This window comes from Perognathus longimembris, chromosome 8 (assembly GCF_023159225.1).
Source record: "Perognathus longimembris pacificus isolate PPM17 chromosome 8, ASM2315922v1, whole genome shotgun sequence".
Classification (NCBI taxonomy): Eukaryota; Metazoa; Chordata; class Mammalia; order Rodentia; family Heteromyidae; genus Perognathus; species Perognathus longimembris.
Genome location: NC_063168.1, coordinates 48682728 through 48700938, shown reverse-complemented (window position 1 = coordinate 48700938; position 18211 = coordinate 48682728). Strand labels below are relative to the sequence as shown.

The 18211-nt window shown below is 38.2% G+C and overlaps 1 protein-coding gene across 8 annotated transcripts in view; it reads left to right on the top strand.

Moving 5' to 3' along the window:
* Nucleotides 1-18211, top strand: part of Plekhh2 (pleckstrin homology, MyTH4 and FERM domain containing H2) — a 103273-nt gene that overhangs the window by 33196 nt on the left and 51866 nt on the right. For 3 of the 8 annotated variants that reach the window (XR_007211911.1, XM_048353027.1, XM_048353030.1), the window contains exons 4-12: nucleotides 211-360; nucleotides 2231-2314; nucleotides 2858-2939; nucleotides 6260-6442; nucleotides 6935-6937; nucleotides 9510-10471; nucleotides 15956-16031; nucleotides 17150-17244; nucleotides 17821-17965. Coding sequence is in view for 7 of the 8 variants with exons in the window: in XM_048353027.1 (XP_048208984.1) it covers nucleotides 211-360; nucleotides 2231-2314; nucleotides 2858-2939; nucleotides 6260-6442; nucleotides 6935-6937; nucleotides 9510-10471; nucleotides 15956-16031; nucleotides 17150-17244; nucleotides 17821-17965 (1780 nt within the window). In the remaining variant the exon portion in view is untranslated. The other 5 variants (XM_048353029.1, XM_048353028.1, XM_048353031.1 and 2 more) reach the window with 5 other exon arrangements.

Genomic DNA, 18211 nt, shown 5'->3' with positions numbered 1-18211 from the left:
GATAGTAGTTTTCTGATAATCTCATATTTCCTTAACTTCAAAGTAATGCCTCTGGCAAAATAGTCTTCAGACTTTACAATTTTTAAATACATTAAACCTTGCATTTATTAATATTGTCCTTTTATGATGATACCTTCTAAGTATCTATATAATGTTAAAGTCCAAGTTTAAGTTTAGGAATGATTTTAATATTTTATCTTCTGAATTCAGGTACAAGATATGGAAGAGAAACTAAATGCAGCTAATATTCAAACCAGTGAATCAGAGATGAAGTTATATAAAAAGTGTCAAGATCTAGAGTCTTTACTACAGGAAAAAGATGACATCATTCAAAATTTGGAACTGCAACTTGAAGAGCAGGTTAGGAAATATAGTCATTAAAGTCTTCTAAATGTGTCTACTCATTTGTCATATTTACAAAGGTTAAAAAGAGAAAGAAATCTAACTAAAGGATAAATCTTGCTTATTTAGTCAGCCTATAGCATCATGTCACATGTACCAGTAAAAAGTACAACTTAAGCTACATTCTGTATAAGGCTAGCATCTAGTACTTTTTAAATGTGACTGTTCCTTATCCTTCACTTTACAGTTTAATTGTAGTATTGAAATTGGAAATACTTAGTTATCAGCAGGTGTTTATGTTGGTTTACAAGCACTTTGGATCGGGTGGTTCATGCTTGTGATCTCTGCACTAGGGATCCTGAAACAGGAGGATTATGAATTAGAAGCCAGCACTGGGGCTGAGAATATGGCCTAGTGGTAGAGTGCTTGCCTTGCACACATGAAGCCCTAGGTTTGATTCCTCACCACCACATATATAGAAAAAGCCAGAAGTGGCGCCGTGGCTCAAGTGGCAGAGTGCTAGCCTTGAACAAAAAGAAGCCAGGGACAGTGCTCAGGTCCTGAGTTCAAGCCCCAAGACTGGCAAAAAAAAAAAAAAAGCCAGAATTGGCTACATAGCATAGCAATCAGAGGCACGGAGGGCTACATTCTGAGATCCTGTCTTGAAACAAAAAGAAAAAATGGAAAACAAGTGTTTGCAGCCAATCTTTATTTTAGATTGTTAAGGTGTTGGAAATGTTTATGGAAATATTACAAATGTGTTTTAGTTTATATACATGCATGGAAAGGACACAATGAAATCCTTTCTTATATCACTAATGTGTGCTTAGAAAAAAGAAAAAATGTTTATGTTTGAAATGAATCTTTCTACTAAGAAATGTGCAGTTTAATCCACTTTATTGAGACAAATTAGAGTATATCGTTTGTGGGTGTTTTTTTTCTGTTTGGTTTTCTGCTGGTCTTAGGCTTGAACTCAGGGCCTGGATGCTGACCCTGTTTTTCCTCAAGATTGGCACTCTACCACTTGAACCACAACTCCACTTCTGGCTTTTTGGAGATTAATTGGAGATAAGAGTTTCTCTGGTTTGTTTGCCTGAGCTGGCTTCGAACTGTGATCCTCAGATCCCAGTTTCCTGAGTAGTTAGGATTATAGGCATGAGCCACCAGCACCCTGCTATTTTATTTAGTAATCATTTGACAATATTCAAATTTGATCACTGTAAAAATTTTTGATGAAACACATTAAATTATTGTTCATCTTCAGCATTTACAACAAATTTCCCTGAAGATCAGTTGTTCCTTTAGGTTACTGGTTTTCAATTTCTCCCACCCCAGCCTAACCATTGTTCTTACAGTACAGCCACATTCTCAGTAGATTTATGACCACAACCGTAAGGTCTTAAGTTTTAAAGTTTGTTTTTCCTAAGTCTTTTAAAACTAGTGTTTGAGGAAGAAAACAGCATGCTCCTGAGCGTATTATAATTAGGGTTTTTTTTTCCCCCAACTAACTGATCTGAATCTACTGTTCTAGAAATTCTTTTTAAAGTTATTTAGTGGGCTGATTCAGTGCATGATATTTAAGAGGACAGTTGTTAAAATTAATAGTGTGTACTTCCTCCTCCTCTCCCAACCTCTCTTCTTACCTTCTTCTCTCCACCTCTTTCCATTCCTCCCTCTGCCCTATCAGTTTTATTGAGAAAAGATCCCAAAACCAGCTTGAGGTCATGTCTGGCCTCAAACTTAGGATCCTTCTGCCTTCATACCCTGGAGGTGATGTATTAACTTGGAAATAGAATTTAAGTGGTTTTGCTTTGAATATTTTTAATGTAACTTTTCCAGACTTACCATGTTTATGTTTGAACTAAACAAACTGCTGATGTTATTTCAGAAACAAATACGAACACAAGAAGCTAAAATAATAGAAGAGAAGGCAGCTAAGATCAAAGAGTGGGTAACAGTTAAGTTAAATGAGGTATTTATTACTATGTTTTTGTTTTCCTTTTCTTTACCATTTTCTGCTTTTGAATAAAATCATCAGAGTATGTGATCATACTGAGTGAAACAAAAACTCTGATGGTTGTGCTTTAAAAAAAATTGTATTTCTAAAATTAAAAATAGCCATAGGCTCATCAGTGTAACAACCTCCTAATTAGTTGGTTTTAGTTTGAATTAATTACTCTTAAATAATTATAGAGCATACATGTATATCATATAATTATTTGTGTTTAGTATCTGAGAAGCACAGATTGAAATGCTCTCTAGTTTGGTTTAAAATAATTTTATAGTGCAAAAATAATAGGGGGGTGAAAATACTTAAAACTCTTAGCTCTGGTAAATACTGGTGACATAATTAGGTTGACAACCTTTGCTAATAAACTAGTTCTTGTCATTTTATTTTTATCTTACTGTAATGGAGAGTATTGATATATTAATATTTTCTAAATATTATAAGTTATTATTAGTCCATTTTAGAAATGTTATTGTTATATAAGGGAATATTGCTATTTTCTTTCAGCTAGAATTAGAGAATCAGAATCTTCGTTTGATCAACCAAAACCAAACTGAAGAGATAAAATTAATACAGTCAAGACTACAAGGTACAAATAATTTTGCTAAGGTAGCTTAGTTGGATTTATTAGGCCATAGATAATGTTATATTATTTAGTCTTCTATTATGTAGACTTTGCTGTTGTTGTAAAGACCTAAATATGAATGTCATATAAGAAGACATCATCATTAAATAAAACAATTTATAAGCAAACCAGAAGACCCAGACCTAAGTGAATGTTGAGATTGAGAGGGAAAGGCACAAAGAGGTAGGACTGATTTACAGGCTTATCAACATGGCTTCTACATAGGTTAGAAAATAAGACTACATATAATTTTGCCTTTCTCTCTATTCTAAGAGATTACCTTTGTCTCCTTTTTAGAACTATACTGTCCCACAGAGTCCAGCTTGCTAAAAGTATTATGTATTGATTTAGCACAGGAGTCCAAGGATTATCTCTGAACTTTGATAGTAATGGCATATTGGATTTCTTTCTTTTTTTTTTTTTGCCTATCCTGGGGCTTGAACTCAGGGCCCGGGCACTGTCCCTGAGTTCCTTTTGCTCAAGGCTAGCACTCTACCACCTGAGCCACAGTGCCACTTCCTGCTTTTCTGCGATTAATTGGAAATAAGAGTCTCACACACTTTCCTGCCTGGGCTGGCTTCAAACTATGATCCTCAGATCTCAGTCTCCTGAGTAGCTAGGGTTACAGATGTGAGTCACCAGTGCCCAGCTATTTTGATCTTTTTTTTTTTCTTTTTTTTTTTTTTGCCAGTCCTGGGCCTTGGACTCAGGGCCTGAGCACTGTCCCTGGCTTCTTTTTGCTCAAGGCTAGCACTCTGCCACTTGAACCACAGCGCCACTTCTGGCCATTTTCTATATATGTGGTGCTGGGGAATCGAACCCAGGGCTTCATGTATACAAGGCAAGTGCTCTTGCCACTAGGCCATATTCCCAGCCCATATTTTGATCTTTTTAAGCTAGGTAGTGCTACATGTCCCTGTTTCCTTGAAAGAATTCAGAGAACCTTATGGAGCCAGATTATTTACATTAATGATAGATACTTCAAAAGCCCAAGAAGGGGCTGGGAATATGGCCTAGTGGCAAGAGTGCTTGCCTTGTATACATGAAGCCCTGGGTTCGATTCCCCAGCACCACATATATAGAAAATGGCCAGAAGTGGCGCTGTGGCTCAAGTGGCAGAGTGCTAGCCTTGAGCAAAAAGAAGCCAGGGACAGTGCTCAGGCCCTGAGTCCAAGGCCCAGGACTGGCAAAAAAAAAGCCCAAGAAGACATGAACTTTGGCCATAGAAAGAGAATTAACTTTCATAGTAGGAATCAGGGAACCATAGATTCAGTGGCTGCATTGAATGCAGTCAGTGCAGTGGTCTCTGTATTGAGGACTTTCATCAGGGATCCTTGGCTTCACACATTTTTTTTTTTTTTGGCCAGTTCTGGGCCTTGGACTCAGGGCCTGAGCACTGTCCCTGGCTTCTTTTTGCTCAAGGCTAGAACTCTGCCACTTGAGCCACAGCGCCACTTCTGGCCGTTTTCTGTATATGTGGTGCTGGGGAATCGAACCCAGGGCCTCATGTATACGAGGCAAGCTCTCTTGCCACTAGGCCATATCCCCAGCCCAAGCTTCACACATTTTGAATGCATCGCTGAAGTTGGTTTTCTTTGAAGGGAACTATAGGACACTTCTATCTATTCTTATATGACTGAGCTGGTAGTTAGCTGGATGCAAATGTTACAGCTTCACACAGTCATGGATCACCAGGATGCCAAACTATTCCTTATTAGGTCTTCTGGATGAGGATTTTAATCCTGCTAATTGGGAGTATCCATTGGCCATCTGCTGATAGCTCCATCGTATCAGTAGTGAGATTGTCCTATTTAAAAAAAACATTAAGCTGGGTACATTGGCTCCCATCTGTAATTCCAGCTACTTAGGAGGCAGATTTAAGGTTTGAGGCCAGCTCGGACAAAGTTAGCAAGACTCTATCTCAACCAGTAACCTAGGCATGATCCTAGGAGCCTGTCGTCTTAGATACTGGAAGGTGTAGGTAGGAGGATCAAGGTCTGCCACTGACTTTGGGTGAAAATAATACCTGGAAAATAAATAAAGCAAAATCAAATGTTAGAGTACTTGCCTAGTAAGCATGAGGCCCTGATTTCAAGCCTCAAGATTGCCAAAAAATAACTAAATAAAAATGATATTTAGGGCCAGGGTTGTAGCTCAGTGGTTTAATGCTTTCCTATTATGCAGAAAACTCACGGTTGATCCAAGCAACACACATATACATACCCCCCACACACCATGACATTTATGTTTACTTACAGATTTCTTTATAACTTCTTTTTTTTAGCCAGTCCTGGGGCTTGGACTCAGGGCCTGAGCACTGTCCCTGGCTTCTTTTTGCTCAAGGCTAGCACTCTGCCACTTGAGCCACAGTGCCACTTCTGGCCATTTTCTGTATATGTGGTGCTGGGGAATCGAACCCAGGGCCTTATGTATGAGGCAGGCACTCTTGCCACTAGGCCATATCCCCAGCCCCTCTTTATAACTTTTGACTGCTTGCAAATATTAAATCCAAAGGACTGTTTGCCACTCTTGAGATAACTCAGAAGAATATTTCACAAGCTCTGACGATCACCTTTTATGATATTCAATTATTACTATGTAGTATTTTTAAACCACATATTTAGTCTTTAAACAGTGGAAAACACTTTTTTTCTGGACCTTTCTGTGATGAAGGAAATAATCTGTACCTATGATAATATGATGGTACTAGCCATACGTGACTATTGAGCACTTGAAATGTGACTGTTGGTATATACCAATAGTATCTATTTTAAAATGTAATTTTATTATTATTGAGATATGGTACAGAAGGGTTACCATTTTATGTTTTTGGACAATATCACCCCTTTCTTTGCTTTCCAATATTAACTTTTTAAGAAGTTCTACTTCTTTACTTATTTATAATTGAGTTTTATTTTGAGAACTTACTGCTTTCAAATATTTTTCTCTCTATATTTAAAATATTTTGAACATCTAAATATATAGAATAGATTGGGGGGCAGTATGGGTGTTCTGGTTATTGGGGCTTGAACTCAGGGCCTTATGCACTCTCTTAGATTTTTTCCCCTCAAGGCTGGTATTCAACCACTTGAGCTATACCTCCGCTTCCTACAAAATGGATTTTAAAAATAGATTTGAGATGTGTAAGTATACATCACTAAAGATGAGCTTCAGACTTTTTCCTGGTATAAGGAATGATTTATGCACATTTTATGTGCTTTGGCTCTGTGTTTAACAAGCTGTTGTAAAAATTCAGATCTGAATTTTGATTAATGACCTTGCAGAAGTTCAAGGGAAGAAGCCATCCACTGTCACTACAACAAAGCCTTCAGAAGGACAGCGCCTGAGCAGTTTGACATTTGGGTGTTTTTCTTCCCGAGCAAAGAGTCCTCCTCAAGCAGTAAAAGCTGAGGAAATGGGCAAAATATCATCTAAAGAGCCTGAGTTTCTGGAAGGAAAGGACACAGGTATTTATGGATTGTAGCATTTTTACCCATTTTTATGTTTTTAGATTTTTTTTTTTTACAGTATTGGGATTTGAATTTAGGGTGTCTACTTGCTAGGCACTCTTTACCTCCAGCCTTTCTTGGTATTTTTCTTAAAAGGATAAATCATTTACTATAATTAATTGATTAATCTAAATATATCTTAAGTCTCCAATGCTGTACTGACAACATGAAGCTTGGTGGGAGTATTTCTACAATGACACTATACTGAACTTTATAGATCTCAGGTCCTGAGTGCTATCATTGACCTTTTTTTCTCAAGACTAGCACTCTATAACTTGAGCCACAGTTCCACTTCTGGCTTTTTGGGTGGCTAATTGGAGATAGAGTCTCACAGACTTTCCTGCCCGATCTGGCTTTGAACTATGATCCTCAGATCTCAACCTCCTGAGTAGCTAGAATTACAGGTATCAGCCACCAGTGCCTGATTTTTCCTTAATAATTTTTCTACAGCAGGTAGAAGTGACATTTACAAGCTACTTATTTTATCTGAGTTTCAGATTAGAACTGTATTTTACCCATTATTCATTGAAAATATTAAAAATTAATATTAAACATGAAATTAATTCTGTTCTAGCAAACTTATAAAGAAATGAAACTTAGGGTACAGTTTAGTAACTGCTTTGATTTTTCCCTCTGTTGCTTCAAAGTGGAAAATATTTGCCTAGATGTCTAGACTCCTGTCCTTTGTGTAGATTTTTTTTTTTCCAATCCTGGGGCTTGAACTCAGACAGCTTGGGTACTGTCCCTGAGCCTCTTTGTGCTCAAGGATAGCATTCTGCCACTAGAGCCACAGCACCACTTCCAGCTTTTTCTGAGTAGTTTATTGGAAATAAGAGTTATAACTATAATCCCTCTGCACATCACCTTTACAATAAACACATCTGCAGCTTTTTTGGTGATTTATTGGAGATAAGAATCTCACAAACTTTTCTGCCTGGGCTGGCCTCAAACCGAAATCCTCAGATCTCAGCCTCCTGAGTAGCTAGGATTACAGGTGTGAGCCATTGGCACCTGGCTTATTTGTACAAATTTTTATTCCTTTTCTGATTCATAGGTTCTGAATTCAACACTATATGTGGCCACTGACAGCTGTCACTACTACATTGTACGGCTGCCAGCTGTTAAGCCTCTGTTGTATGGCTGCTGGCTGTTATCATCAAGGGCAAGCTCCTCTCTTGTTGACTTTTGCCAAATATTTTAAAGGCTTGAATTTGCAACTTAACTACTTTCAGTTCCAGTTTTCTTCCTCCACAGGAGGAAAATTGTAGCTCTGACAGCTGTTTGTAGGCTTAGTTACGTTGTCCTGAAGACTACATGATGATTTTTCAATCAGAAGGTGGCTGTGTTACTTTCTTCCTGCCATTACTTGCTATGTCATTTGATTTTTCTTTTCTTTTCTTTTTTTTTTTTTTGCCAGTCCTGGGGCTTGGACTCAGGGCCTGAACACTTTTTTTTTTCTTTTTACTCAAGGCTAGTAGTACTCTACTGATTGAGCCACAGCGCCACTTCTGGCTTTTTCTATATATGTGGTGCTGAAGAATCAAGCCTAGGCTTTCATGTATGCGAGGCAAGCACTCTACTGCTAGGCCATATTCCCAGCCCCTGTGTTTTGCTTTCTCAAGAATCTCATTGTCTCTTAGAGCGGGGTTGCAGTGGCTGATAGTGCAGCTTTGGCTCACTCACATGTTTAACAAATTGCCTGATAGGAAACTTTCAAGTGAATTTGTTCAGCCTCTGGTTGCTTAACTCTGAGGTATATTTATATTTTCAGAGTTCCTTTTCTACTCTATAACCTTAACCTTTTTTTTTTTTAATGAGACAGGATCTTGCCATGAACTCTTTGCTGATCTTGAACTTAAAATCCACCTACAAGAGTCTCCCTAGTGCTGGAATTACAAGTCTGCCCCACCATGCCCAGCTTTAGTCAAAAGTTTTAATTCATTGTTTATTAAGCCAATTGTCCATTCTGTTACTTATACCATTAATATAAATAAGCCATATGTAAAGGCATTTAAGTGAGTATTGTTCTAGCCAGGCATCGATGGCTGATGCTTGTCATCCTAGCTATTTTGGAGGCTGAAATTTGAAGATCACCATTCATAGTTCAAAGCCAGTCTAGGCTTGAAAGTCCATCTTATCTCCAGCTAACCACCAAAAAGCCAGAAATGGAGCTATGGCTCAAGTGGTAGAGTGCTGGCTTTGAACACAAAAGCTTAACATCCAGGCTCTAAGTTCAAGTCCCAGGACTGATACACACACACACAAAGAATATTATTATTCTAACCAAAAATCTCGTAATTGTGGTTAAACAAAAAAATAGAGCCAAGGAAGCATTTCTCTATTTACGTTTTCTTCATGATTTTACTTATTTTATATGTTAAAGCTTGGACACAAAGTTTGTTTCTTAAAGCTTTGTGCTTATTATGCTTATCTTTACTTTATGATAAATCAGAGATTTAATGGAAAAGGGGTTGTCATTTTCTTTGCCTATAAAATGGAATTAATGAACCAGGTATTATCATATAGCCTGTAGTCCCAGATGCTGCCAGGGAAGTGGAGATACGAGGATCACAGTTTGAGAGCAGCCTGGGGAAAGCTATTCTGTGGCCCTATCCGAAAAACAAACTACAAGGAAAATGGCTAGGGATGTGGATAAAATGGTTGAGCAATTCCCTAGAACTACAGAACGTAGTGGCTGCTTCTTCTAATGGTCAAAATGGCCTATTTTACATTTTTTCTTTCATTATGTCTTCTTAGACTCTTGTCACTTCTGTTACGTCAATATATTTGTTTATTAAAAAGCCTTTCAGTTTTGATACAATTATATTGAAGTATTAGGGTTTTGTGTTATATAGAGTTTATAGTTTTATATAAAAATTTTTAAACATGTGTTTAAATAAGTCATAAGAGAAGGGATAGTATAAATTAAACTTCTATGAAATTTCTAGTTTCTACAATGTAGTTACATAAAGCCAAATGTGCAGAAAAGATTTTACTAAAAGCACTGCACTGACATATCTTCTAGAAGTAGCCATTGCAGAGAAGTCAGCTGATAAGCAAGCTCAAGAAATCAACAGAAGCCAAAGAACATTGCATGAAACCCCTTGCAACTCAGAACAGAACCGGAAAACGAGAATAAGCTTTGGGACAGATGGTGGCATATCCCAGAATTCCGGTGTGCCAGTGAGTGACTGGAGTTCTGAGGAGGAAGATGGGAGCAAAGGAAGGTCCAAGTCCAGGCCCACATCCACCCTTTCTAGTCACACCTCAGAGGAAGGTGCCCAAGGTGGCCGGATGGGAAGTGAAGCGTATTTGACAGCATCTGATGACAGCAGTTCTATATTTGAAGAAGAGACTTTTGGCATAAAGAGACCAGAACACAAGAAGCTTTATTCTTGGCAACAGGAGGCACAGTGGAAGGCTCAGAATAGACTTCTTGAAAAGGGAAATTCTGAAACAAATAAGAAGGAGCAAGATAGTTCCTCAGATGAACTGAATAAAAAATTTAAATCCCAAAGACTGGATTATTCATCCTCTTCGAGTGAGGCCAACACTCCAAGTCCTATTTTGACCCCAGCTTTAACTCCAAAGTATGCTAACTCACTCCCTGGAAAAGGAGCACAAGTAGCACCTTCGTCACACCTGTTGTCCCCTAAGTTAAGGATTCCTAATGTTTTCAGTATAAGTGTAGCACTCACCAAAAGGCACTTAAGCCAGCCACAGTTAAGTTCTGACAGGATGTTTGGTACAAACAGAAATGCCATAAGCATGATACGACCACTGAGACCTCAGGAAACAGATCTTGATCTAGTTGATGGTGACAATGCAGAACATGTGGAGAGTATGGACACAAGCTGTGATGATGGAGTATTTACCTACGACTCTCCAGAATCTCCATATTTAGACCACCAGGAAGCCAACGACTTGGCGAAGAAGGCAGCATGCAGCAAACCTCCCACTCCTCCCCTGCACCGGTTTCCCTCTTGGGTAATTATATATTCCTCTGTACAAAACATACACTGTGGTTTCTTTTCTTGGTGCTTTTCAGCTTTTACTTTTTCTCCTGTTTCTTTTAAAATCCAACTTGGTTCTGAAATTTTCCAGATCAGAATTTACAATCTCTCCCTCTCTTCTCCCATCTAGTTCTCTGTCTTAAGAAATATGAAACATGGGAGATCAAAGTATTACCTTTTAAAAAAATAAATTGGCGGGGAAATGAGTGTTCCATTTCTGGATGTTAGCCAGTTATTCACCCACTGTCCAAGGTATACTAGACCATTCTAGGCTTCCTCCTGTGAGACGGTATTCCACTAAAACAAATATCTGGAGAAACAGAACAGCTTGTTTCCTAGGGGAACAGCCTCTCAAGGGAAAGGAAAGAGGAAAGTGAATGACTGCATGCTTACTCACTGTTAGTATATAGAAAAGTATTTGAGTATTGTTTTTATAGTCTGGTACCTTTCCAAAGGTATGTATCAGTTTAAGAAGTTTTTTCAGGGAATCTGTAAGTACAGGATCATACCAGCAGCAAATGGGAATTTATTTTCTCTTCCTTATTGCTCTGGCTAGAAATTCTAGTACCATACCGAGTAAGAGTAGAGAGCATGGACATCTTTGTCTCATTCCTGGCTCTAGGGGAAATGATTTCAGCTTTCTCTATATGTACTGGCTTCAGAGTTGTCGTTTATTGTCTCTATTAAGTTTAGGTATGTTCCTTCTATTCCTAGTTCCTTCAGAGCTTTTTACCATAAATAATGTTGTATTTGGCCAGAGGTTTTTATTGTATATTGAGATTAGGTAATTTTTGTTCTTGATTCTGTTCAAGTGATGTATTATACTTACTGATTTACATATGTTTAACCATCTTTGCATCAATGGGATAAAAAACAGTTTGATTTTATTATATGGTTTTTGATATATTGTTGAATTTGGTTTGCAAAACATTTTATTGAGAATTTTTGCATCAGTGTTCATTGAGACTGGGCTGTAGTTCTCTGTCACTGATTTTTTTTTCATCTTTGCTTCATAGAATAGAGTGTAATAAGTTGCTTCATTGAATGAGTTTTGTAGTGTTCTTTCCTTTTCTTTTTCATGGAGGACTTTGAGGTGTTCTTTGACAGTCTGGGAGAATTCTTCTATGAATCTGTCTGGCCCTGGACTTGTCTTTGTTGAAAGATTTTTTTTTTTATTAATGCACCCGTCTCATTGGTTGTTATAGCTATGCTTAAATGGTTTATATTGTTGGTTCAATTTTGGTGGGCCAACTGTATCTAAAAATGTATCCATGTCTCCTTGATTTCCCAATTATTTGTGTATAGGGTTTCAAAGTATTCCCTCGTGACCCTTTGAATTTATTTTTTTTTAGCATTTGTTGTGAAATCCACTTTTTCATGTCTAATGTTATTGATTTGAATCTATTCTTTTGGCTAAATTAGCTAGGGATTTATCAATCTTATTTAGTTTTTCAGAGAACCATTTTTTGTTTCATAGTCTATTTGTATAGTTTGTTTAGACTCTGTTTCATTAATTTCTGCTATAACATTTATAATTCTCTCCATCTACTATTTGGGGGGGGTTGTTTGTTTTTGTTTTTCTGGAAGTTTGAGTTGCATCATAAGGGTATTTATTTGGGTACTTCTGGTTTGTGTGTGTATATAAAATAAAAAGATACTACCAGTGATCAAGAAGGAGAAAAAAGAGGAAAACAAGCAAACAAAATTAAAACCAAAAAACAAACAAATAATGTTCACGAGATCTAGTTACAAGGTATGAGTTTAGGTTATGAGAAATAATTTGCAGTAGAGAAGCAACTGTAGAAAAGAATATGAGTAAGAGTGGAGTGGAGTTCCAATTGTGGATAGAAGGAAGGTATACATGGAAAGGAACTGTGCTATTTTGATTTGAAAGAGAGCACTAAAAGGCAAGTATTGGGATTCAGGCTTGGTGTAACTACAGAGAAAAGAAAGAGGGGGGGAGAAACAAATGCAAAATTAAATGGGAGCAATTAACACGTTTATGCTAGAATGTAGAAGTTAAAAGACTTTTATTCCATTTTACAGAGAAGAAAAAACATACAAACAATACAACACTGAAAACAAACCAAAATAAGAACAGACTTATGTACAATAAATTGTTATAAAATGTCAGTATATGTTTGTATAGAGACTTCTTTACAAGATACAAAAAGGCTGCTTTAGGTCTGGGTGTGAGGGCTTCTCTCAGAAGATTTTACATGGGGGAAAGGCCTTCAGAGTCCAAGCTGATGATTATTCCCTCCCCAACCCCTCCCACCCGGTTTGGCATAGCAGGGAGTTCTAAAGCTGCTTTGCTGCTAGGTATTTGTCTGCACAGTTGCTTCTAATGCTGGATTTTTCTTGAGCTGCTATAGCTTGATAGCAACTGGATTCCTGGGAAGCCGCAGCTCCTTCTAAGGTGGGAACTACAGTAGCTGCTTCTCAGGTATCTCTGCTATCTGCTTCAACAGAAACCCCACTCTCTGGTCTGCTTCAACTCCCCTCCTCCCCACCACCCCCGGTCTTTTTCTGGTACTGCCACCTGCTGGGCTTCTGCAGCCTGTGGCTTCTAAGCTGCAGCATAGCTTCCTAAAGTGAAGTTTTTTGTGCTGGTCCCTGTTAGACATTCTTCCCTCTACTCACTCCCTTCTCTTGCCTCTTATAACTAATTTATACATTTAAGTTCTTTTTATTTTATTTTATCTTATTTATTTATTTTGATGCTGGTCCTGGGGCTTGAACACAGTGCCTGGGTTCTGTCTCTGAGATTCTTTTTCTCAAGGCTAGTGCTCTACCCCTTTTAGGCACAGTCCCACTTCTGGTCTTCTGGTGGTTAATTGGAGATGAGTCTCACAGATGTTCCTGCCCAGGCTGACTTTGAACTGTGATCCTCAGATCTCAGCCTCCTGAGTAGCTAGGATTACAGACATGAGCCATTGGCACCTGACTTTATATTCAGGTCCTATGAGTTGTTAAGCTGCTGTGGCTTCTTGTCTCTGGGCTCCCAGAGAAAGTTTCCAAGATGAAAACCCTCTGTTGCTCTCTGGAATATGAGGAGAATAGAATGTCTTAGTTCTTCCATTGTAGCCTCTTGCAGTGGATTAGTCACTGCCACCCCGTTGCCAATGCTGGCAATAAGGCTTACAGGTTGTGTGCTTTTCTTGCAGCTGAATTTGGCACTCCCTTGGCAGGACCATTGTATTGTACCTGGTAGTGCTATCTGGTTCCTTGGCTTCCAACGGGGACAGCTGGGTACTGCCTCCCAAGTCTTTACTACTTTAATTCGTATGTGATTGTTTCTCTAGTCCTGGCAAACTCTTTGTAGTTTCTTCTTTTTTCTACTCTTTCCTTCTTCAGAACTGAGTTACTTCTGTGTCATCAGATTCTTCTCATTCTCAGAGTGAAAATAGTCTGTCTTCCCTGCCTCCCTTCTTAACTGTATTTTAGACAAAGTGAATTGGTCCGTCTTGTAGATTTTTTTTTTTTTTTTTTTTTTGCCAGTCCTGGGCCTTGGACTCAGGGCCTGAGCACTGTCCCTGGCTTCCTTTTGCTCAAGGCTAGCACTCTGCCACTTGAGCCACAGCGCCACTTCTGGCCTTTTTCTGTATATGTGGTGCTGGGGAATTGAACCCAGGGCTTCATGTATACGAGGCAAGCTCTCTTGCCACTAGGCCATATCCCCAGCCCCGTCTTGTAGATTTAAGTGTTCCCTCACATGTTGACATAATTTAACTGTTGTGTTTGACTAGCAGGATTTTTAATTTTTTTGGAGTCATGTTTTTTTTACTAATATTTTTAAATCTAGTAACTGCCCTAATTTTAAGCAAACTAGGACCAGCTATATTTTCCTAGTGTAAAGTCAGACTTTGAGATATAACTGCCGTTATTTGTTTTCAAGAGACTATTTCATTTCAGTGCCCACATAAAACCTACAGTTTATCATGAAATTCTGAATGGTACAAAAATGTGGAAGTTAATGGCATGTGATTCTCTGGAATTCCAATCATATTACTCTTTAGGCAGTGAAAAGTTCAGATTTTGCTTTTTTAATGTGTTCAGATTTTCAGCGATTTAGGTTAGGCTTTCAAGTTTGTTTTACTTGGCAAACCATTGTATTGCTTTTTTGTTTCTTATTCCTTTCTCCCTTTTCTTCTAAAACTATTCAGTAGTGTTGCTTTTCAAAAACCTTCTGTCTAGCTAGCTAGCTAGGAAGTTTTATCTTTTATATATCTGTAGGCTTTAAGGAATGCACATATCCCATTTTCCTGAGTTAAGAAGTTACTGCAAGGCACGGCCTATCAATGAATTGGGATGTCATTCAAAGTATAATAGTCACTCTGGAGGGAAAACATATGATTCATGATTCAGCAGTACCTCTGATGGTACAACTTAAAAATAAGTGCCCATGCTCCAGAGTCTCAGCTCGTCCTCACACCTACACTGATTCTTACATCTTCTCTTCCTACTGCCTACTCTCGAGATCCACAGCCATGCCCCCTAACTGTCTCATATCTGCTTATTGCCCTATTCAGATCCAACAACCACTTTGCCTCTTACTCTCTGTGTGTCTCTCACAATCACTTGCTCAGGGAAGATACATCTGATTCATTCATTCAGCCACTCCTCACTTAACAGGACTACCAAACATCAGCAGTTTATGTCAGTTACTTCTCTGGCACCTGACCAGTTTGAAAAGAAGATGGTGCTGGTTGCCTACTGTGTCCTGGTTCAGCCAACTTGGTTTAGGTTAGACTCATTACAGGATGATGGCCATGGTGATCTATGCTGTGCATTGGGAACCACTTAGAGTCTCTTTTCTCATGGACAGAGCTGTTACCCATTTCACAGATCATTCTCAGAGCAGAAGGGACAATTATACAACTTTTGGGATGGTATTATATATTTGTTATAATTTTCAAAATCATTTATTATTTGACCTCAGGTATTTTTCTGTTACTTGAAATATAAAAGTGATAGCACTGAATGCCAGATAGAGAATGCTGTGGATTACTGACTTCAAGGTCTGTCTTTCTTTTTCTTTAATCATATTCCAGAATATTAAAGGATATATTTATATGTAATGAGTAATTGCGGATGGTTTATAGTTTACTATTATAGCCATTAAAGGTTTTGTCTTTCTTTTCACCTTTTAACCACAGTGTAGAATGGAAGAATATTAAAGATGGTATTTATCCAGACACTGAGTAAACGTCCACTTACTAGTTTCCTACATCATCAAAAGAATTTTAAATGACTGATAAATAAATGGGGGGAATCTCTTCAGTATTATTCACAATGATGTTTTACTGTCATTGATGAATTTAATAGTGAATACTGTCATTGATGAATTTAATAGTGAATGCTAAGTGAAGCACAAATGGAAAAAACGCGTATTGAAAATCTATTGGGTTTTGTTTTTTTGCTTTAAATCTCTTTTAAAATCTCTTTTTTACTTTAGGAAAGCAGAATTTATGCTGTAGCCAAATCAGGAATTCGAATGTCTGAGGCCTTCACTATGGAGAACACTAACAAAAGTAAGTGCTTTTGCATACTGCATCACAGATGAACCTTGAGGAAGTTCTGCTAAGTGACAGCATAACACACAAATGATAGAAGACAAATAACTTACTAGTCCACTGAAATAAAATAGTCAAAGATTCATAGAAAAGAATGTAGAATGCTAGTTACTGGGGCTGAGAAGAGGGGGGAAAGGGACTTGTAGTTTAATGGGCTTAGAATTTCATGTTTACAGTATAAAATAGTCCAGGCATCTATTTTACAGCACTGTGAATATACTTATAAGAAATGAATTGTGCCCTTAGTGGTTGAGAGGGGCTGGGAATATGGCCTAGTAGTAGAGTACTTACCTCGCATACATGAAGCCCTGGGTTCAGTTCTTCAGCACCACATAAACAGAAAAGGCCACAAGTGGTGCTGTGGCTCAAGTGGCAGAGTGCTAGCCTTGAGCTAAAAGAAGCCAGGGACAGTGCTCAGCCCTTGAGTTCAAGTACCAGGACTGGCAAAAAGAAAAAATGGTTAAGATAGCAGGCTGGTGGTGTGGTTCAAGTGATAGCGCACCAGCCTTGAGTGAAAAAGCCAAGCAAAAGTACGAGGCTCCTGAGTTCAAGCCCCAGTGTTAGCACAAGGAAAAAACCAAAATCATATAACAGCACTTTAGTCAAAAAGTATTCCAACAGGTATTAGTCAGTCTCACTGAATTACAGAATCTGCACAGCCTGAGATAAATGTGTATGAAGATACTAAAGAAATGAAAGCTGTGATTCTTGCTGAGAGCTTATAGCTTAGTTTGGAAATGTTATGAGAGAAGAAGTTGAGGATATAACGAGCTATGTTTAAAAAAAAAAAGTGTGTATGTCAACCTATAAATGCCAGAAAGTAGACTGAATGACTAGTAATCATGTGTGTTCACGTAATTGCCCTTTAGTTAAAAACAATGATAATTCATAGTCATCAGAAATAGGCTATTATGCTAGTTAGAAAGGTTGTTGTTTGTTGTTTTTTAATAGATTTTTTTCCTCCAGAGCTGAGGAGCGAACTCAGGGGCCTTGCGCTCGCCAGGCAGGCATTCTTCCCCTGAGCTAAATCCCCAGCCCTCTGTTGTTTGGTTTTTTAAAATGTCTTTCTGTTTCAGATTCTGCTACCATGCTTTCCTGTACCACATCAGGGCTTTATACATCTCTGATATACAAGAATCTGACCACCCCTGTCTACACAACGTTGAAGGGGGTAACCTATCAGTGTTTCTTTAAATATGTGGCTCTCTTCCTGAAAAACTGTTTTTCCAAAGCTGCAGATTCCATTCTTAACATTTTGCACACTCTCTCTTTGTAGAGAATTTTAGAAGTTTACTATATCATAAAAAAGAAGAATTGGAATGGTCTGGAGAAGATAGTTCTTCTCAAAGCGGTAGAGATCTACATATGTTTCATGTGGGTTCTTCTCACCTCTGCCCCAGGCTATTAATTGTTCAAAGGAAACATACTATTAATGTAATGGGGACTTCTAATTTACAAAAATCTTTGTATCCATGCCAGAGTCCCCTTCCTTGCCAGATGTTAATTAAAATGAGGACTGGCAAACACTGACAACTTTTATGTTCTCAGGAGTCTTTTCTAATTGACAAATTCCAAGCTAATTAGACTCTGAGGTTTGACAACATGATTTTTATAGGCATAATATATTTGTGTATTTCTTTTTAAAAATTTTGTTCCATGACTTAACTTTCTGTAAAATATTTCATGTCAAAAAGGAGAGAGGTAAATTTAGAGACACATCTAGGAAAGCTGTACTGCTTCTCTTTAGAAGGCAACCCAAATAAGCAGCAGCCCTTTCCTGGACGAGTCCTCTGGCTCCGAGGAAGAGGATAGCTCCAGGTCCAGCTCCCGAACCTCAGAATCAGACACGCGCAGCCGCAGTGGGCCCGGCAGTCCCAGAGCCATGAAACGAGGTGAGGGAAAAGTTTGGGTGCATGTAGAATATGTATTCAGAATGTCATCCTCATAGTTGTTTGTTTGTTTAAAGAGTCAAAGTACCTCTGTATATGATTTTGGTACACTGGATATTGTATATATGCTTACCTGAACTAGGGAAAGAAAAATGAGGAAGGGTATAGCAGATATGACAAGAAATGTACTCACTACCTTACTATGTAACTGTACCCCCTCTGCACATCACCTTGTCAATAAAATTTAAT